Below are 23009 nucleotides of genomic sequence, written 5' to 3'. Positions count from 1 at the left end.
TTCATTCGTAATGTTGGTTTTCGTAACATATGCATTATTTACTTGTACATAGGTGGACCTACGCTGAAACACACGCTAAAGTTTGCGAGCGAGAACGAAAAGTGCGGTGTTCTTACATTTTACCTCAATGGTGAGTCCGCTGTACTGTACAAAAATGACTGAAGTTGTTCACAACATATCATAAGAATGGTGCCATTGATTATTCGTTGTGGCATCAGTTTTGGCGGAACATGCAGTCGTTGTCTAAGGGTCTCTTTCGTATATATCACAACAATTATGTCGCAGACACTTCTACTGTTGACTCTGTCATTGGCTACATTAGGTTCCTAATGCTACACCGCGAAAGCAAAGGAAGATCTCAAATGTGGTCCCCAAATTGTATGAAACATATTATGGGCTGAATTTATAGTACGCAGACTGTCCCAGAAATGCACAAAGCATTATTGAAAGACGCATCAAGCTTTGTGTATAAAACAGAGTGAATGGTGTTTGGAGTACAGTTGAGAAACTGTCAGTTATTGTATAATTACCGTGCAACTAGTTATATAAGTATTTACACAGTTGTCTAATACAGCTCTAATTGGAGAGATTTCAATTAGTGTGCTGTAGAGAAACTTACAAGGTACATAATTTAAACCTCTCCCGTGAACCAAACATTGCGCATTGGTATAACTGGTGACAGCAGTCAGAGATGGATTGCATTATCAAGATGTATATGAAGCATACGTGAATATATTCACAAATATCTATGAAGACTCCGCAACGACTTTATATAACCACAAGGAAAACAGAAAAATATAGATTTAGAAGGGCGTCAGGCAAGGATACACAATTTCTCTAGAGATATAACCAGTTCATGCTTAGAAGTATTGAAGTTGGCTGGGGATGGGAGCAAATATCACCGGGGAATATCTCCCAAATCTACGGTTTGCAGATGACATCGTGTTTTTCAGCAAAGTGGAGGTTGAATTAAAAGAAAATCGAACTTTTCACCCAGGAAGCATAATGGCAGGGAGGACAATTAATATGATAAGATAAAGCTAATTTTCAATATCTGGGCAAGAGAAGAAGAGTTTGTCATTGGCAGTGAACCTCCAGAATATGTCCAAGGGTGCGTTTATCAGGTCATTTACTCATAGGATGTCCTGATCATGCGAAACAAATTTATTTTGGAATAAAAATGGCTTGGAGCGCATATGACATGCATTCCGGAAAAAAAAGCGGCAGTTTACCACCATCGTCGAAAACAAAATAGAATAGGTGCATTGTACCGGTATTAACCTATTAGATTTAATCTTGGAGGCGAACAAAGAAGCTTCAGAATAAGTGAAAGCCCATGCAACGATCCAACAAACGAAAGGTGTTCGGCGTTACGTCAAGTGACAGGAAAATAGCGGTGTGGATTAGAGAGCGAGTGGGTTCCGTGGAAATTCTAATTGACATGCGGAGAAAATAAGCGGGGATAGGTAGCCCATCTCAAGCGTAGAGCAGTTGATCGGTTGTTTATTACAGTGGTATAAGTGTCAAAGAGATGCGTAGTCGAGGTTGGTAGAAATTTAGGTGGGGTGATAAAGTCAGAAAATTTGTAGACGTTATATGGAACCAGAGAGCGCAAGACAGGTGCGATTGGAGATAATTGCCAGAAGGTTTTTTTTCGTCAGTATAGATACAAATAGGCGATGATGATTACTGGAGAAAATAGAAATCAGTCGAAACATGAGACGCACCACGTCACTAAGTGCCGGCATTCGCAGGATAGCATCACCATCAAACAGTCCAAATCAGGGATTCAGCGATTTATCAGTTATCATACTATGTCGATCGGCAACGATAACAAAACCCAAGCTTTGCCCCGAGGCACCCACAGCTCCTGCCTATTATTTCACGCCAGCATATAACAAAGTTGTTGCCCATAATGGCGAGTATGGAGATGAGCAGCTTGCTTTCCCAATGAGGCTGTTTGATGGCGCCGCTATCTCGTGCCGTGGGGTTGTACTCACATGGTATTTTGCCATATTTCGGGAGAGTTTTGCCTTCACTAAAAGACGTTTAACATGTGATTGGTAGCCTGATGGAAACAGCATTTTGTCATCCTTTACGATAAAAAAACGCTCTAATCGATATCTCTATAACTGCAACCACAAATACAATATTTCTTAAAGGTATTGTTCAACTATTGGCTGTCTGCAATAAAAAATTTATTTCAGTTTATTAACCTATGTACAATAAACATTTTTGTTTATTCGCATATATTCATACGACTTTATTTAAGGTTTCGTGCATGCTAGTATGGAAGCCTTGTATACAGACACAAGTAATTTTAGACAATTTTTACGCATGCTTACCATACTCTACGGCTGCGCCGTAATCAAAAGGCTGCTGGTATTTCTACTGAATCGAAGACATTTTCGAAACCTAAGTAAGAGATAAAGATAATTGACAAATATTTTACATTCACAGGACATTTCTTTTGTGATGTGTTCCTTGTTCGCGCTTTGAAAATTCTTTGTCAATTACGCACCAACTACGCCCACACAAAGTTCTAAGCAATAAATTTAAGCTGGTAGTATACTCAGTTAAATATCCCTTGAGTATAATTCATTCAGGAATATTTTTTCTAACGGCGATCATATTATAGCTGCATTTAGAGCATTAAATTGCCGCCCGGAATCCGTCTAAAATTACCTCACTTAATATTGACACGTTGTGCGATGGCAAAGAATTTTACTTCCGATAACGTCATTTAGACATTTAACACATTACTGGGCGATCTTGCGCCCCGGGAGACGAACACGCAAGAATCAACGATAGCAGCGAGCACAGTCATCTTTCGTCAAAATCTGTGATACAGGTCAATCTCTATCAGCGGTGCTCGCGTGCGTTCAAAACTATAGGCGTTCATTCATCTGTAGCACGGAATCTAACTTGACAAAGAATCCTTTGCTATTGAATGAGCGATAACATTCGCGAAAGTTGGCATACAGAAATGCGCATCTCGCGTCGAGCGACGACTTTTAAACGCCTGTTAGCTGATGAAAAACGGTCGTCCGAAAACAAGAACAATGCGCACGTGTCAACGCTACCATCTTAGTGCCAAATGTCTCGTTGGTACCAAGAGAACGGAAACAAAAAGGGCACGAAACGCGGGAAACTAACAAAGCAAGTAAAATTTAAATTTTCACAGTTGATTGTTTATAGCGCACATAAAACCTCTTAAACTGCTCAACACGAACGACTGCAGGCAGCGCGCAGCATCGCTGTGATTGCGTAACAATGTCTGGAATGACGTCATACTCCAGTGCGCCAACACGTCAGAGTATTTTGCACTGCACTAGATAGCATCGCAAAACTTTTTCGTATAGTCACTCTCGGCGTATCGGTAACCAAACTCAAACACAGGCGCTGGGATGGTATTCCACATAGCCTCAGCGAAGGCTATGATGTCGAAATTAGGTATTTTGCTGCTTCTTGATGCCCAGACGGGTGAGATAGCTTCTTCGGCACGCTGGAGGTAGGCTGCGACGTCGACACTCTCTTCATCGCCGACGTGCGGCAGCATGATGCAAAGCGTTGCGCCTAGGTTCCATCTGTAAAACCACTCGAAGAGTGTCGTTATTGTGATCTTTTTAGCACTGTCGCATTGTAAGCGAAGATAATGTCGAATAATACAATCGCAGGTGTGGCGCGTGCCCAACGGTTCCTCATCTTTGACTACGTACTCACAGATAGTTGTCTGCGAGCTATAATGCATGAAGCAAATGAACGCATCGCTCCACTCAGCTCGCGAGAGAAGCCCGGACCCTCTTCTGCCTTCCGCTGCTGGCGTGAGGAGTGCAAGCATGCACACTGGCGTACGTGATGAGCAACTATGAGGAGTTGCTGTTGTGAGCGGAACAAATGGTTATCTCATAGTTTCACTGGTTGCTGAGAGTAGAAAATGAGGGTAATTTAAACAGGTTTCACGTCGCGAAGGCGAGGATACCGTTTATAGACTCGACAACTACAGCCAGGTGGCGCTGTTGTGCCTGTGTAAGCAGCGCCTGTTTCAGCGAGAGTAGGGGTAAAGTGAGCATGCCCGCAATATAGATTAGTAAGAGGCGATTGGCAGATTGGCGGAAGAAAAGTAGGGAAACGAAAAAAACGGGGATGTGCCAAATTCAAAGTTCGCAAAAGGGGTTTTAAAAATGTGGTCGTGGGAGTTCATAGTGGTTTACCCTTTTTTGTTTTTTTTAACTTGGGTAGGGCATTAGGCAGTATAATAGCAAGAGCGACGGTGGCACAACCGACCTCCCCGTTACGAAGGGGACGCTCATAACATCCATCCATCCATACAACCAGAAGCGCTTCCTTATTTGAAAACATCGCCTGGGTAGTCGCTGCGGAGTACCGACTGTAGTTCCTGTGCAGTACAGCTGCATGCTTTTTCTTTCTCTTATTGCTCTTGACGCCCGTGCTGTATTTCGAGCGGTACTATGAGAACTGCTTTGGAAACAGCAATGTGCATGCCCTGGTGCCGTTTTTTAAAACAGTTTGATGCAGCATACTTTTCTTGCTGCGGGAAGTTTACGAAATACGGACGTCTGCTATGCTTAAGATGTAAAATATCCAACTAAATGCGAACCTAAGACGTGATTAAAGAATGTTCCCCTGATCAGTGACTCGGTATCTTGGAACTTCGAATTTGAGGTAAACGTTACTCGAATCAACAAAAACTAATGTGCTCAGAAATATGCTAACCTGAAAAAGAGTGCACTTTTTATCATCCTCATAGGCTTCCTGTTCTGGTAAATATCCTGCAATTTATTTGGTATGTGTACGTACATTCAAGGGACCACTTTCTTTTTTTTTATGCTAGCCTCCCTCAGAAACAATGACATGATGTCTTGTGAGACCAATTTCAAAAGCTATATACAAGTTATGTATATTATCTATATCGTATTGCAGTCGGACAGGGCAACTGTTTCATTCAAATTTCTGTCGTGCAATTTTCACGTGAATGCGCGTGTTAAAAAATCCCAACGTTAGGTGGCTTGCACTCACTCCCGACCTTGCCTTCGCTGTATTCTTCGAAAATTCTTCATAGAGGAGCGGCTGATTTCCCAACAAGTTTACCAGGCTGTTAATGTATATCTATATTTTACGTTGGTTACGTCTTATTATTTCAGATACTAAAGAAAAAGACGTGGGACAACAGTCAAAACTAAGCGTTTAATGATAAACAGCGCACAACTGCCAATTGTATTTGTTGCCATTGATGTTGTACGACAACTGCCGCCTTATAATCCTCCGATACAGATCTCGACACTTTATACTTGCCCTTTTCAGTGCGGCCAATACACATTACAGGGTTTTGAAGTGAGCGCATTGTCTCTGAAACCACGACAATCTTTCTCGTCAGCTGGACTTGCAGCATGCTTCATCCGGAAAAGGCCCAGCATTTAGTGAACGCGTCCCTATGTGCTCACAAATATTTATTGCTGTGTACGTCAGGAACATTAGATTTATCACGTGACTCGAATGAAAGGAAGGCAAGCAAAAGGGAAAACGTGCAATTTCACTCCTCGTACAGAATGGCCTTTGTGTCATCTAGGAATTTCCCTGAGATGTGCGGAATCCAACAGGCAGGTCACGCTGTTTCGTCTGATGATGGCTATTATGGCTCTAAACAACGTAATAATGGTGTGCAGCAGGCTCGCTGGATACGAAGGCGTAAGTGCCACCGTTTAAACCTAAGCACCAGAACCACGCGCGGGAACGTAAACTTTCACGCAGTGGCTCTTGCGGGCTACCCTCGATGTTGGAATGCGCCCGCTAGGAGAGCAATCGGCGCTAATGTCATGTGTTGTGACCTGAGGGTGCTTCATATATTGTATATCTCTATACTTACGAAAACACGTAGCCTTTCGTCAAAAATCTTGGTGTCAGTCCAATTAGGAACATACTTCGTCTAAGTCTGTTAAGCATAGATGACTTCTGCTCAGCTTTGGCTTTCTAGTTTCAACTTGCGGCCTATGTGAATGAATACATCGATCACTTAATGAACCTTTTTCATCAAACGTTTGGACATTGCAATTTGTGGAGCAGGTAGTTGTCACATTTTCTTGAGATCAACCTGGATTGGTAGAAATGCGCTGTTTTGCAGAAGCCAGTTCTTTAAAATCAGTTCAAACTACATCTAATAATGCAACTGGTACAGTTAACCGGCTTCACCATCTTTCAGGTGACAACTACTGACAGAAGAGCTTTCCTGAACCTATTGCATTTAGCTTTCTTTTCTAAAGAAAAGTAACCTAACCTGTGTAAAGAACACTAAAGGTTCGTTAGTACATTATCATGCATGCTTGTCATGCCAATGGAACTAATAGCCTACTATAGCTCATTCCCGTACACATCTTTTATATACGTAGTGTTTCTTTTTTTTTACAACATCGAACAATTCTTTTTAATTGATCGGTCCATACATAGCAAATCTGTCTGCAGAGGCGGATTACCTAAAGTACATTACCTGAACAGACGGGCGCCACATTGAGGAAAAGTAGGAATTTCCTTTCGACAAATTAAAAAATAATTACCTTTTCAATGATTTAGAACGCATTTCCAAAATCCGAATTGAATCTGAGGAGCAGTGGAGCCATGTGCGTTTTGTAGAGGCACTAGGACTCGGGCTACATTAGAGATATGCGATCTCCCGGAAGCTTTGCAAAAATAGCATTGGTGTTGTCGAAATTTCCTCGGTGTGTTTTACGGACGCTTATGTGAAACTATCAATTTAAAGAGAAGTGCGGGCCCTTCCTGTGGATGAGCTGAGTTATATCGCACGGAATTTACAACAGAGGGATCAGTGACAATTTAAAAGTCATGCGATTGGTCATTGCAGCGTGAACGTGAAGTTAGAGTCAAACAACAAAGTTATGTGCCAGACTCAGTCTGTCTTTTCGTATTTTAGCATCTCAAGCGTTTCCGGCCCACCTCCTACGTCGCAGTCCATCCCTGGCAAAGCCCTTCTTCGGAAGAGCAGCGCTAGACTTCATTACCACTCTTATATGACTCTATATGGCATATGCGACATTAGAATTAATCATATCAAACAGAGGCACCTGGCAGGTTGGTTTCTAGATGATAATACCTATGATCACCACATCCTTCCGTTAATCTGCGAAAACTTCGCACCTTCAGAGGCACACTCTTTGTTGCTTAGACACCTAGACACTACTTATCTAAATCACATGCATGGTGTAAGCGGACAGGTTGGTCAGGCTGGTTTGAAGTGAAAGCGCTGCTTCGTTTTAGATCACTTCATTTTAGGTAGTGTGTCAGGCCTCTTGGACTGCCAAGTCATGTTCACATATCACGAATATTTCTGCTATAGCAGTTGCTCTGCGCTAAAGGAAACCGCCTCTTTTACGCAACACTGCCGTGTTGGTGGACTCTACAGCTGCACTTCAAAACACCCCTTCGTGATCATCCTAAAGATTTTTGTCGCAAGTGGCTGCCGTTAATCACGCATTTCTTAAGCACAGTGTACAATATCCTCTGCCTTTGGATTCCTTCCCGTGTCGGCAGTTGTGAGAGTGAAAGAGTATGTGGTATATAAAGAAGCGCTCTGAAGGTCAACAAAAGTAAGAGCACCCATCAGCGACTAGATTGAAAAGGATGCAGCGTTGCCACTTCCTGTCGCCTTTAATCCTACCTCGCAAGCCCTGTGTAGTGAAAGGCCTAAATGAGTTGAAGGTGCTCATTTTAATAGAGTAAGGAAGTGATCGGCCTGCGCTCAAGAATCGGTATTCAAAAATTTGCGAGCTACCTAATCATTTTGCACAGGTCAATGAAATAAACACAAGGAAGAACGTTATGACCGACCGTGGCCCCAATGCTGGAAGGAAGCCGCTAATTAACAAGCTCCAAACAACACCTTTTTTCTGAAGCGTGCATGCAACATATAATGTTCCCCAAAAGACTAAAGAATGCTCGTAAGGAACTCTTATGGACTTCTACTCGCATATCTACACGACACCAAACTTGTCCACAATAGTAAATACTTCCTGACCTGGGACGAGATGCACAGCCGGAGAAAAAGCCGGCCCAGACGGCCGGGCTACACCCACCTGTAACAAACACTTTACCCAACCAAACAAGAACAAAGTAATCCCAGTTAAAACGTTACAACGAAGACCCAGTTAAAACGAAGGCGGATATCTTGTAAGTGGTGCTAGTTTGCTTCTGCCAAGCAAAGCACTGCTTTAAGCGATTCTACGGACCAATTCCATCTCGGACCAGCTTTTGAAGCAGCAAAAATTTCATTTTCGAGCACTACATTGGACATTCGCAGGAGATTTATGGAAGTGATGGAAAACTGTAACATATGTGGCTTTTACAGTAGACAAACTAAGTAAAAGCAATAACTGGTCACTGGCTAATAAACTGAATGCAAACGCAAAAAATGACCTCCCCCCACCTTCATCGCTGTCCATATTGTGGGCTAAGACAAAGTTGTGGTGTCCTAAGAAATGTTCGAAAAGCTGTTCAGTAGCTTAGAAAAGCATGAAGTGCTGTTTGTGCGTGCTACGTAGAGATATCAGAAGCGTTATGAGAACCTTCAACGTGATCTCGCCACTATAAATGCATTCTTTAAGACGGATCACTTTGAGAAAGATTGTATGTCAGCGTTATGAAATATTTACTTACTGTTCCCTGTGCCCTTGCTGCCCTGATATACCATGTACTTGGAATACTGCGATGGCCTACAGTGCCGGGGTAATTCGCTTTCGCTCTTCGTGCATTTCGATGTGCGTCGCGTGCTGTCGTGGTGTGCAGATATCCGCGTGTGAACTTTACTGTGTACCGCTGTCAGATTAATCTTTGATGCGCGCATTCAGTTCGGAGGCTTATGCCAACACGCGGGCTTTTGCCGTTCCTTCCAGCAAGCGCAAAGACTAACTTAGCTACAGCATTTGTCATAGTTGCCAGCATGCCCCCATCGGGCCAATATTGGCTTCGAGCAGCCATTCTAGCCAATGATCTCAAGGCGTGTCATCAAAATGGTTTGCTGATCTGGATATATTGGAGGCTATCTTGCCGAGGAGACCTGCTGCTTGCCACTGCGTCAGATGGCAGTGAATTTTCATCACGGCCGTATGATGGGGCAAAACCTAACCAGTGACGCTTCGTCATTATTGAGAAGCGAAAGTTTCCGTTTGGTGTCGAGACCACCAAAATCTTAGTGGGGGCCGTGTAACATTACTACCTCGTGAAGTAGGCAAGTGATCAAAAAAGGGTGATATATGACAAATTGGTTAGTGGAAGAATTGCTCACAACTGCCATGTATATGTGCGAATCTGCGTCTTATGATGGCAAAATCGAGCCAGACACCACATAGCGTCCGAAATTTCACCACCGTTTTACACTCGCCGTACAAGAGCAGAGTGCGGGGTCTGGCTCAACGTCCGCTATCGCTTGCTCCAGCCTGAAAAACAAGTCTGTCCCGTTGCATAAGCAACGCGTACCCGTCGGGGTCGAAGGTATTCAAAAAGACAACGACCCAAGGAAGAAGCAGGAGTACGATCCATTTCTGATTGGGTAGCTTAACTCGGTGCACCACACAGCTACTGCAGCCGCTGGTCCAAGGGCGCTATAACGTAAAGGTATTCCAAACTTTTCTATTCCAATTCTGCTATCAGCCCTTCACGATTGGTCCAAAACTTTTTTAGACCACCCCCACTTCACCTGTCTGTCCCGCGACGTCACGAATACCGCGATAGCTCCCCATCTGATATGATGTGTATACACTGATTATGCATGATTTTACAGAAAAAAAGACAAACAATTATTTCTGATTCGACCCCTTTTCGCCATTGGCCCTCGGCTATTGGTAAAAAGTTTTTGGGCTGCACCCACTTCACCTGCCTGTCACGCGACTTCACAAAACCCCACAAACTCATCGCGTCAAAGTGACGTGTACGCGATAAAGATGCACTAATGTACCGCACAAAACTGAATTTTCTTCGGAATAGCCGCAGGCTGCGCCATTCCGAATGGAATAAAAATGGCTGCCACCGATCGCTGAGACGCTGGCTACTCGCACATGCCGGAGAGCATGGGTGCATTTGCGTATAATAAAACTTCTTGCGTGGCCGTGTAACGTTTTCGGGCACTTTCGGCACGTTCACCGCCTCATTCGGCCAACTCTTTTTTGCTGAGGGTCAGTTTTAGCGTCATTCTTAAGCTTCCGTTGCATGCCGCCGCAATTTTCTACCAACCACCACAAGCTAAGTAAGGGAAAGCCGACCAAGCGCAGACGCCGGCACCAACCTCTTCATCCGGTTATCGACTTTCAGTGCACTGGCTCTGCCCAGCGGATCCCTCCCCACTTGAGCGTTCTCCTCGCCTCTTGTCAGCCAATTATATACGACAAGCCGCTCAGTGTAGGCAATGTTATTCGTTTTTCAAGCAAACAAAAGTGACTTCCTATGAATGAGGATATTGTTTGATTGGTCTGTACAGACAACCCTGTGGGTGACCGCCTGGTGCTTGCGTCGGTGGTTACGCAAATTTGCCGACTGTAGATTGAAATAGAAACATATTGGAATAGTTTTACGTTATAGGGCCCCATGCTATGACACTTTCGAATGTGCGGTAAAACTGCTCTCGATGAGTTAGTTCCTCTGTGAGAGCCCGAACATCTCTTGCGGCGTAGAGTGGGCGCATATTTCTCATATTTTTTTTCATAGCAGGAAGTAGCAGGGTTCATCTCTCGGCGCAGTTGGGCGATAACCACAGCGGTAGCATCACTGAGCTCTGCTTCACATAATAATTCTGACATCTGCACATAATTTGATAATGAGCATGTGTGCTGGGCAATATTTTACCGGCTGCTTGAACACTGCGAATTTACACCAGATAATTTATGCCTCGTGAAGAAATTCAACTAAAAAGGCTGAGCAGCACTGCGCCACCGGCGATTGAAAATTTCACCGATTACCATACCCCCGAAAGCGAAATTCGAGCTCGGCTTTAAACGTGTTTTCACGTCGCGATATATTGGCTGGCGCGGATAACCTGTCTAGTGTGACATGTTGCAAAAGGAGTGAGGTATGACGCGTCTGCCTCCTCAGTCAGGAGATCGCGCGAGGTGGCACGTGGGTGGCGCGTGGGCGCGATTCCCAGGAGCTGCCTGTGACAGGCCTCAACTCATGCAGCGCTTTGTTCCTATACAGACGATGTGCGCTACTCTGGCGCCATCGTGTAGCCGCCACACCTCGAAGCCTGCGTTGCGCAGTACTACGTTTTTTTTTTGGCGCGCTTTCACCAAACCTTCCTTCTCCGCTTGCATCCTAAAAGTTCCACTACACCCTCCTCCTTCACTTTCTTTTTCGCGCTCCGCGTTCGCTTTGGTACTCCGCTGCGTTCGTTTGCTCGGTTAATAACCATAACGCCGACGCTTGCCGCAGGAACGGGCGCCTAAGAGCTGCGCGCTATAAACGTTGTTCATGCTGAAAAGAAAATTGATACATTGGCTCAAAAATTATGCAGTTCCTGCACACTGTCGGAATCAATGGAAGCCAAGATTTACGTGCTGGTTCCTTTGATTGAGGGTAATTAGCGGTGCTGTTCTCGGCGAGTGTTTAATTTCTTCAAGGATTTTTCAAACATAGCAGAGGTGAGTTGATGTTAAACGTTACCTTGCGTGCGCCACTGCTCTTTGTCTGCATATTACACGTAACACAAATGGAGATGTGTTTGCTTGAGGCGTTGTTCTGCGCCATATTTCATCCGCTCTGATAGGGTTAAGCATCGTCATTTCCTCACATGGCACATCGCATCGTGGCAGAAGCGTTAAACTTGAATTTAATTATGGGCCTGTACGTGCCAAAACCACAATCGAATCATGAGGCAGGCCGTAGTGACACGCTCTGGATTAATTTTGGCACCGCGGTCTTCTTTAACGTGTCCCTAAATCAAAGTGCATGAGCGTCTTTTTTTTTATTCCGCTGCCGTACAAATGCGGCCGCATCAGTCAATTCCGCGACCTCGAGCGATGCCGTAGCCGCGAAGCTATTGCGGCGGGGGCACAGAAGTTTTGATTTGACGTGCGACCACTTCCGTTTAGTCGGCTACACCTTGCGGTCCGCTTAAATTAATGCGGCTCGTCTTCTGCACGCCATCCGTATGTTCTCCGCTAGACATATTTGCTTGGTTATGTTTTATTTTTTTCAGAAATAGCAGCAACGTGCCGCACCGTACCTTGAACTTAAGTTTATAAAGCGTTTCCTTGCCTTCTCACGTCACTTTTCCCTATTCCCCTCGCCCTTTGTATTTGTATGGGAACTGCGAGCGACGGCGCCGGCTCTACACATACCGTGCCCCTCTCCCTCTTCCTCTCTTCCGTACTATCTAGCTTCTCTTTGGAATAGCATGTTGATAGAAAGGTAAGCGCTTGCCGGGAGTCTCGGATTATTTCTACTGTGAAGAGGCTAATGTCGCGTCGACCAGGGATCTCCACAGGCCATTGTGCATATTCGACACGGTGCGGTCCAAACGAGTTGCTCGCCTGTCTTTTCCTCTCTGCTACGCTCTATGCCACGTATATGCACGCTCTGAACCACCCACCGACGCAGGGACCCACACACCATTCAAAGAGCACCAGTCACAACAGCAGCAGCAGCAGCAGTGGGAAAGTCGAAGGAAGAGGCAGGCAAGCGTTTGCTTTAAAAAGCGGCCTCCCAGTGATGGACGCAAGCACTTCGAGGTCATTATCACAAAATGCCGAAAATTCGAATATCAACAGCACATTTTTGAGGAGGAGTTGAGGGCTTAAGGGAAAGAAATGTGTGGTAGCGTCGTATGTGGCTTTCAATACAAAGCGCATTCCACAATTTGGTTTCTGGAACAATCATATTTTACTTGATGATTGCCTTCTTGCAAACCGCAAGTGGGTGCAGTATATTTAGCGGTTTCCGCAGCTTCCCTAGCATATTTTGCAAGTTTCGTAGGAGTGGGCGCGATTTATTTTTGCTAATGAGCCTCATTTTTCATTTGCAGGCAAGGACCAATGCGAAATGCTTGCGTGGGACGAAACTGTCGACACAACATTGACCGAATGCGAAAAGAAATATAATGAATTATGCCAGGAGTCGCATTCGATTTATTCAAGCGACTGCAAAGCGAAGTCTGCCTAAAATAATTAACGACGTTGTCGTGCTATAGCGCCAGTGTCAATGTCATCCACGTGCACCACTTTTTTTATTTTTTTCGTTTCTACAGTAGGGACATTACACTGGCAGTGTTCTAGAATAGTTTCCTAAATATGGAAAAGAGCAGATTAAATATTTGTTCGGATGATATTCGCTCGATGAAGCAGCTGCAGTTATTTAGGAACTCATTTACCTAAGTTCCACTCAATAAAGTTGTATTTCACAAGTTGTCACGGTAATGGCTGTAAAGAACATGTCGCAATTGCTGGACTGAAACCAGTTCATGCGAAAACGATGGTCGACTACGAAATTAAAAACTACTACGTGGATTGTCTGGATATCGGTTCACAAGATATGCCACAAAATACATTGTTTCTCTTCGTACTTTTGTACCAATTTGCTCGGCGAAGGTTCTCAGGGGAAAATAGGCAACAAGATCGAAAATTTTCGTCATGAAACTGCGGCTGAGCCCATGTTGACTGCTACATAGACTTGTTTTGAACGGTGGCCAGTCCTATTCCGCTATTGCAAGGTATTTCTTATATAGATACTTACGCTGTTGCAAATTTCGGCTAAATAAACAAAAAGCGATTAACACACAAGACGATGATCATAGCAGTAAATGTTCTGCTGTCAATAAATCTTTAATCCTATATCAACTGCATGGTTATGGTTTATTCTTTCGTTTTCTTTATTTAATGATTGCCTAAAATTTGAGCAGAGGATCAACGGATAGTAGTTTAAACAAATAGCTGCTCTTTTTGTGATCTTTCTATTCCATGAAAGTTCTCATTAGGCCAGCTGTACAAGTTCTGCAACGTTGTCAAATGGCCACAACCGCTTTTTTTTTTTTATCGACACACCGAATCCCCTGACAATACTCATAATATATTTTTTCCCCTCTCCGTTCGCCCTTTGAAATGCACACTTCAAGGCATACCTGTATAATTTGCTACCTTCAGCAAGGTCCTCAATTTTGCTATGAGCGAACTGCTCCAAGTGCTCCCCCATCCTTGCCTTGGGGCATTTTGACTCTTCTCAGCGCTGTTCACGCAATTCAGCCAATGGCACTTATAATCGAATCGGGCGTGCGAAGAGCCACGTGGTCACTCGGTAGGTGAATGACGGCCGCTGACTTCATCAATTTAAGAGTTGCAATAATTTGTTTGACGATGAGCGACACAACAATAGAAATTAGATGCAACTGCTAGTCAATAAGAGATGTCTCAATAACGTGGCCTTTTTCTAGAAGCAGAAACGTGACGATGCATGTGTAGCACAGTGGTGTCATTTAAAAATAAAATTGTGAAACTTTTCGATTTATTAAACTTTTCTTACCCGCGTGCCTTTCGCAAGCTGAGCAGCGTCGCGTCCAGTTTGCAGCCTACTCCTATAGCCATTTTGGAGAACCCAGGAGCTGTAGTTCTTGTGCAACCGGTGTTCGCTTACGTGACTGCATCATATGCAGGAAGGCGCTTCAAGAAATGAACAAGTAAAGTATTAGCTAGGTTATTCTTATACATCATGAACTAGGTGTTCTTGTTACTTTCTACAGTTGATTTAGAAATGTTCATCGAAGGCTTCCAGCGCCGGTCGTCTTCAAGCTTCTATGATCTCTCTGCCAGTGAAAGGCAGCTTCCCCGAAGCGCTTCATTTTGTTGTTAAGTTTCAGACCTTGTGATAGCAGACGGCGTGGCTTCTTTTAGCATCCGCTATAAACCATATTCTATAGAGGGATGTTTGGCACCCTTCATTGAACTGTTTCTGCTGAGGGGCACAATAATTAAAATGAGCAGCTCAATTTTCCTTTGTATGCTTGTCAACGTCGCAAGACTCGCGTGCGTACTCTTGTTTGGCAAGTGTACATAATGCAAAACTCTTCTCGTTTGTTACTGCTGATGAGTTTGTGTACATGAAGGTGCCAGGTCAGCTATAAAATTACTTGGCGGTGTTGGGAAACCTGCGGTTCATTTTTGAAGTCTCTCACGGTACACACCGAGAGAGCACCACATTCGGTAGCAGACTGTTTCGTTTCATCCAAACTTTCTAGTGAATTTCTGTAAAGTTCAATGGGTGGAAGATGGCCCTAAAGCAAGGCTGGCACTGCCTGTGCTAATTACTCTTCACCAGAAATCTTTCCGTGACACGCACCCCGATGGATTGCTTCTAGCGGCAGATTGTGGAAGGAAAATTCCCAATTGCTTAAACTAGGTTCGTAGAACGGCACGCAGCAACTGTATGTATGCCACGAACATATCTAAACCGTCTACACCATAGCGGGTCATAGGAGTTGCACTTTCGAGGAACATTAGAGAGAAGCAGAAGATGCGTCTGGTCGCACTTCTGCATGCACGATCCATCAGCAGATGCACGTCTGCTAATCAAAGAGAAGTGCAGAAGATATGCGACTCGATGCATCTTTTAATGCTCCGTTTATATTTCTGACACATTGGGTGCCTCGGAGGAGCGATAGGAAGGGCCACAGTAACCGCAAAACATTTTCTTCGCTCTTCCACATGTTCCTGCACAAGCAAAAACAATGCGAAAAGGATGATGACCATGATATGTCGACATCCATTCCAAAATAAAGCGGCGGCCACTGGTCACGAAGCCTGCTTGATAAATTCAATCAATGTACAGATATGTATAAGCCTAGCATTCTGCCCCTGCCTTCTTAATTTTTATTTTCTCTTTCTTAAAACATCTATAGCTACTTTGCATAGTTAGCTATACCCGTAACAGATACGGTCCTATGAATACGTTCCCTGCTTCCTTCCACTAATACTGTGAAAGTCGTTTGCTTATCTCCACTGGACGCCGGTTAATATTTTCATCTGCTTTAATTACCAGCGCTTCTTACCAGCGTTTCCTACGGGTCTCGCTGGGTGAACGCGCCTTCGAATACGATGAGCTAAAACGCCTCCAGGTTTTTGAAACCGTAGTGAAGCAGCCGTGTATAAAATAGCGGCGGCAACTGTCAACTGCGATGTCTAGCCTATCCGCATTATGCTCGGCGCGACATGGCAGACCACTTCACATTGCGACTGATCGAGCAGCCGTGCCTTGAGCCCCACCTGTTGCAGTCGGTAGAGCGAATGTAAATGTACAAAGGAAGTATAAATGCATCTCTGTAAAATGAAATAGATAGGAAATTCTGTAGGTACCTTGAGCACGCAAAGTATACTTCCACTATTTTATTCGAGTGCTGTTCACTGCAAGTGTCCTCAAATGCATATCGCACAAGTATTGCTTAATTTTTCGTAAGCTGCACTGCATATCTACAGCAGTACGATAGCGCAGAACACTAGGTTATCACAGAGCAATGAGTACCGCAAGTTGGTCGGAGTGAAACACATTCAGGCACTGAGACCCGTTTCTAATCTGCAATTGTTGTTTTCGCGAGTTTCGCGCAAAGTAACAAAAAATCTTCCTTGCCATTCATCCGTCGATTTCTTCCGCTACTGTATTATACAGAATCTGAGGAGTGCTTTAAAATGAAATAGTCTAAAATTGCACAATCATGTCCGTTCACCTTCCTCCTAATTTTGCAAACGCCTACACCATCAGTGTTTTCAAAATGTGTTTGCATTTTTAAGAATAATAACGGTGGCTATGCGTTCCTGCTTTTCGTCAAACACCTTGTTGGTTTCCATACTGACGAAACTAACGCTAAAAAAGAGCGCGGTCCATAAATTGTTAGGTTTTCGCATACCGAACGCGATGCGTAAACGCAATGTGCTGACTACGGAGACATTGTCCAAACTACTCCTAATAAATCGAAAGCAAGCACAAAAGCTGCCAAAGCATTAGAAATACGACTAGCGGCATGTCCTCGCACTGCATCCACAATGTCCACAGTATCCACACAGTATAGTTTCTCTAATTTTTAACCTTATGGATCCAGGGCTTACTGAGTTTCGGTAACCAAGCTTAATATTGGTAAAAGACGCTGCTGCTTCAATAAGGACACATGATATTGAGGGCCACCACAACTTCTATTTGTACAAATCGTATCACGTATGCTGCAATCTGCACGTATGTTCAAGTGCGCCTTCGAAGGGCCCGCGTAGCAATGCAATTCATAATCTCTGTGATTATTGAAGCATTTTCCTGTGGAATGCAATGGTGGAAACAACGACGGTTCGCCAGCCATCGGTCAATGCAACACCTGTCTTCTACCCATCCCGAGCCGACGCCGTTGTTTCCTGGCTGAACACTACATACTTAGAGTGATGATTTTGTATCATTCCTCTTTCATAATCAGTGTAGAACTTAGAAGAAAAACAGCAAGCTTGGGTGACCTTATTCAATCTCAGCCCCTAAGGCAGCTTCATTGACAACTTCAGCTGCCTAGACATAATCTATATACAATAAACGTGCCACGTATATGATTCACAGATTTCAAACATTGCTCTCATATAACGCTTTCATACACTCGCTGAGGAATGTGTTACAAAGCTAGCAAATTTTTCATACATATAGTTAACTTCGCAACGACATTGGCTGGAATGTTCATACCATTTTCGCTTAATTTGCCCATGGTAGCAGTCAGCGTTCGCCCAGCATGGCCAGCTAAATCGTGCGCCGTTAGTAAAAGACTTTTAAAGCTACGCAGCGCTTGGATACCTGATTTACTGCAAAAGCAACAAATAATGTACGCTTTTTTTAATTTTCATCAAGACATCACTCATAACGTGTCCCTTACAGGTGCCAAACATAAAGAAAAATGCCTTGTTCAGTTCACTTTGACACGGCCGAAGCATAGTACGGGCCATATGCAAACTTTGGAAATAGGAAGATAAACACGGTTGAAAAGTAAATTCTAATACTCATAACTCACCTACAATTAAGCAGTCTAGTTTCCTCGCGCATTGAAGGTAAAACATAATGAATGTGTTTCTCTCTAACGCTCTCACAAACCCAACGTGGGCCACAATTGAAACCTACTTGTAGCGTTCGGAGTTAGATCTGAGCACTGGCATTTTAGCATGCACCAAAATCATAGTACAAAAGCTCTGCTGCATTCCAACACCGTACAAGTAAGACCGCCGTTTCTCACACTTGTACCACGTTCGTCCGACCTTGTGTTTGCCACAAAAATCTCATAGATGCCAATTGACTTCGCCAGAGCGTTCAACAGAGAGAAGCTACATGGCCTATGCTTGCTAGGAAAAAGTATCAGTGAATAAAAAAACACTTTTTAGGAACAAATACAATACAATACTGGTAAACTTCACAGATAATATGTAATGGTTGCTTAGAGTGAGTGACACTGTAAAATAAAAGAAACATGATGTTCCAATGTGGAGTGGATGGCAAGTCACATAGTGCTCTTGAAATAAACTACAGGAGTACGTTGTAACCGCGCGACGACTCGTAGCCAATGGTATGGACAAAATTCTTATAATTTTATTTATTTATTTATTATTCCATCGCCATCGTAGGGCATTCCAGCAGGTAGGTTACAGACTTGAATAAATACTTGAACAAATTTTTTCAATGCGTGGAAAAAAGCATCATTTTCTTTGATGTATACAGTGCTCGATGGCAAGCTATTCCAATCTCGAACAGTTCTAACAAAAAAAGGAATAACGGAAGACGTCACCCCTGCAAGAAAATTCCCTGACCTTCAAACAGTGGTCACGTCGCTTAGATATGTAGTGTGGTGCCTGGGTATATTGTTCGCGGTTCATACCAGTTTTAGAACAATAAATATCATGGAAAAATCCTAACATGGCAAGCTGCGCGAGTTGGTGATTGAACATGTTGCTATGGATGGGCAGCGCAACCAGGACGAAGGACGAGAGGATGTACACAGCGCTCGTATTCGACTTCCTTTCGACGCTGCACTCATATTGTATACTTCCTCTCGTCCTTCATCCGGGTTGCGCTGCTCACGCATAGGAACATAAAAAATCCCAATCTCGTATGCTTTCTACGATCCTTCAGCTTTTGACATTTAAGTTTAAGTTTGCTTTCTGTCATGCTAAGCTGCCGGCTGTAGTTACGAAGAACAAATCTAACTGCCATATTCCGGGTTTATAAGCTCAGATGTGTGCGGGTCCTAGCAAACACATCCGTATTCAAGTATTGATCCTACGTGATTGAAATACAAAGGCCTTTTTAAGTTACTCAGTAAATGACTAAAATTGCGTCGCAAGAATCTCAATACTCATGCTGTCTTATTTCCAATATAGTTAACATGCTTGTTCCATCGTACATTACAAGGAAAAAACAAACCTAGATATTTAAATTTTTTGCTTATGTTTAGAGTTAAATCCTGAATTCTATACCTTATATTAAGGACATATTTAATTTAAAGCTAACCTGCAGCTACCTGTGCATATGAACACCCCCAGATTATATTTTGCTCTCAGGTTTATGGAGCGCAAGCTTCTTTTGAGATGCCAAAGAAAGCCATTGTCGATACATAAAAGATAGGAATTGTGCTACACTTTGATCTTGCAGCCATCCTCGCAATTAATAAGCCGAAATCGTATACCTAAATCAATAACATGCCTGCCCTCGGAACCATTTGTCTAGCGGAGGGAGGGAAGCTTCATGCTCGGCCAAGCAGTTTCCTTTAACTTGCAGCGCACGTGGGTAAACACCGACATTGGTTATAGCCTCACGAAGACCTGCGCAGTTGCGCAAGATCGGCGCAACAACGGTGCGCCGCTGGCCGCGTCTTTCCGTCCCATGTAGCTGGGCGATATAGTGTGGAAAACTGTGCCCCATTTTCAAATCTCTTGCTGAAGCATGGATGTCGGGAGGGTATCTGGAAACCGAGAAAATGATGAAGCAGACAAAAACATTTCCAGTTTCGCCAGGAAGGCGAAGTGTCAATTGCGATAGTAAATTAGCCGACAGCCATACAAAGTAGGCATATATACTTTTATTAGCCGTATAAACTCATAATCATGCACTTGTTAACTCTATTAACAAGCACGTTGTCAGCGCGCACAGCACACTTGACACTCACTGTGAAAACGCTGGCATGAGCAAACGCGGCAGCATCAGCGAGCAAAATGATTTTCGTGCTGTCTATCGCTTCGACGCAAACTGAGCGCCGAGAGCAGGCAGTGTGCACAACGCTGCGAGCCACACCTAGACTCGGCCGCCCACGCAGTTCGTTCTCAAGGTGTGGCCGCACGACGACACGCAGCCACCACATGCGCAATTGAGGCCAGAGTAGGTCGCCGCCCGCCTCCCTCCCTCAGGTGCCTTGCAATGTTGGGTGCCTCGCGCGGACGAGGAAGGAAGATGAAGTGATTCTTGTACAGACCACTGTTCCTTCGTGTTGCAGTATTTTTGGATTTTTTCCGTGTTTTACTGGGAGACGCCGCTACCATTGCCAAGGCAATGGAAGTGGAGTCGGCAGAATGGCGACGCAACGTGACTGTTTCGGCAGGCACCGGCCCGAGGAAGATAACTTGTCCTCCTAGTCAAGCTGTCAGCGAGGACACTGTGTTGTATTCCTGCTCAAGTGATGATGCTTGAGATCACGAATGCTTCAAAGAGTGGTATGCCGGAAGGCCAAGAGAAGAAACATCAGCGGACGGTTTTGGTCAAGTAAGTCTACCGTCACGCCACAGCGAAGGCCATCGGCGCACACAAATCTTTTTGTGCCTGACACACCTGCCGACAACATGAACCGCCTTAATCGACAAGCGATTTCCGTTTCTCAGGGCGCTCTTGTCTCAAAAGAAATCAAGGATATCAGGATTAAAACTCGAAAGAACCTCCTGGCTATTGATGTCCGCAACCGAAGCGCAATAAATGCTTTGATGGCAGTAAAGCTCCTGGGCAACATCAATGCCAACTTCCTCATTCCGCAGGACAACGAAACCACGGCTGGGGTTGTTTATGATATTGTCACATTGATTAGCGACAGCAACCTGCGAATTTTGATCAAACCTGCGACTGATGGTGTTGCCTTCCTACAAGCTCGGCGCCTTGGTAAGTCGGCCTATGTAAGGCTCGTGTGTAAAGGTGACTGCCTACTATCACAGGTAAAGGTCGGTCCCTTTCGGCACGTGGTAGGACCTTTCGTACCCAAGCCACTTCAGGTGCAGAAAGTGCCAAAGAATTGGACATGTGAGTGCTCGTTGCCGAAATACAACAATACGCCCACAATGTTTCGAACACAACACTGACACTTGCCGTGCAAGTGAGCTCAAGTGCCCAAATTGTCAAGGCATGCACGCCGCATCCTCAAAAGACTGTCCACGCCTGAAGAAAGAGCAGAAAATCTTGACAAAAAATTGGAGGACGCTTAAGCTTCGCCTTCAAGAGTGGAACGCGACAGCGTTCCCATCGACCCGCCAAGGGGTGTAAGACAAAGCGCTACGGCGCAGGGATCACTTACGAGGCGCCCCGCATCGGACTTTGCGCCCACCTATCACACGGAGAGCGTCGAGCAACGCAGCGTTCGGCGCGGCAACGAAACGTGCGCCTGAGCAAACGGAATGAACCAAAGAGCTCGGTGTCTCGGAGGGGGAAACGATCTACGCCAGCCAAACGTCGTGATCGGCACGGGCAGAGAGATAGACAGATAGTAATCTAAAGAAAGGAACGGCGCTTGATTCTGCAACCCGTGTGGGAGCACGGCGAAGCGTGGTCAGGGGAGAGGGAGTCGGAGCCGCAACGCGCCTGGCACCGGTCCGCGCACAGCAAGGCCCAATGCGCGCATGGCGCGCCACCTGTCGGGGCAGCGCCGTACATTGAGAGGAGGGGGTCTTCTGTGTTTGCCGCAAGATGGCTCTGCGTGTGCGGTAAGCGCAGAAGAAATGTAGCGGAAACGTACTTCGCTACTCGTGTAAATGCGACTTCTGTAAGTTACGTGCTCATAATTACCGATACACACCGCAGTATAACTTTCTACGGCACGTTTTTAAGGCAACACCACGTTCACTAGAAGTGCGTTTGTACTGCTTTCAAGCATCGAACTCGTGGCTGAGTGGTAGCATCTCCGTCTCACACTCCGGAGACCCTGGTTCGATTCCCACCCAGCCCATCTTGGAAGTTGCTTTTTATTTATGAAGTGCCTGCCATGATTTATCGCTCATGGTCAACGCCGCGGACGCCGACGCCGACACCCGACACCGACGACACCGGCTTTTCTGCGACACGAGCTCCTTAACGCTATCGCGTTAAAATTGCCAGAGACGGATCATCACGCAGAAATGCTTCTGCAGCGATAAGGCGACATCGCGCCCGGAAAGCAGTCTACGAAATGCTTTTCCGGTTCAAGGGAAAAGTCTCGTCCTGCAACGCCGCCTTCTGATCCATCTGCCTTATGTAGAGACAGATGCAACAGAAGATGGAACGATAAAAGCGGGCATGCTATTTCTGCTTCGTTAAGTGCGGTGGGGCCAGCCTTTCTGAAGACATGCCCCGCGCTGGAGCCACAGCATTTGACTCGGCACTTAACGTCAAATGTCCCTTCAGTTGACCAATTGCGAGACAAGGATTCACAAGTGATTGCTATGTTCAAATCGCTCACGAATGTCATGCGTCTACTACTGACAAACATGGACACTCCGGCGGCTCGTTGCGCATTGCAAGTACTGGACGCGCTGATTCCAGTACTTGAAAGCATCGCATAGCACCATGGCCTGCCCCTCGGGGCCTTTCCACAAGAAAGTCATGAAAGCATCTCTATTGCAGTGGAATGTCAGTGATCTCAAATCGAGAATTTCAGAATTTAGACACTGTCTTCAAGAGCCGTTTTCCCATCCTCGTAATTTGCGAACCGAACGTGCAGAATGTTATACGCATTTATGGCTGTGAAACATTCATGTCCTCTACCTGTGGCG

The 23009-nt window shown here is 44.9% G+C and overlaps 1 protein-coding gene across 1 annotated transcript in view; it reads left to right on the top strand.

Moving 5' to 3' along the window:
- Positions 1-13420, top strand: part of LOC135905317 (uncharacterized) — a 63901-nt gene extending 50481 nt beyond the window's left edge. Inside the window, exons 4-5 of the mRNA XM_065436348.2 lie at positions 53-130; positions 13040-13420. Of these exons, the coding sequence (XP_065292420.1) occupies positions 53-130; positions 13040-13176 (215 nt within the window). The 3' untranslated portion in view covers positions 13177-13420. The remainder of the gene's footprint in view (positions 1-52; positions 131-13039) is intronic.
- Positions 13421-23009: the final 9589 nt, after the last annotated feature.

This window comes from Dermacentor albipictus, chromosome 3, assembly GCF_038994185.2.
Source record: "Dermacentor albipictus isolate Rhodes 1998 colony chromosome 3, USDA_Dalb.pri_finalv2, whole genome shotgun sequence".
NCBI classification, from domain to species: domain Eukaryota; kingdom Metazoa; phylum Arthropoda; class Arachnida; order Ixodida; family Ixodidae; genus Dermacentor; species Dermacentor albipictus.
This window is presented reverse-complemented; position numbering and strand designations above follow the sequence as displayed.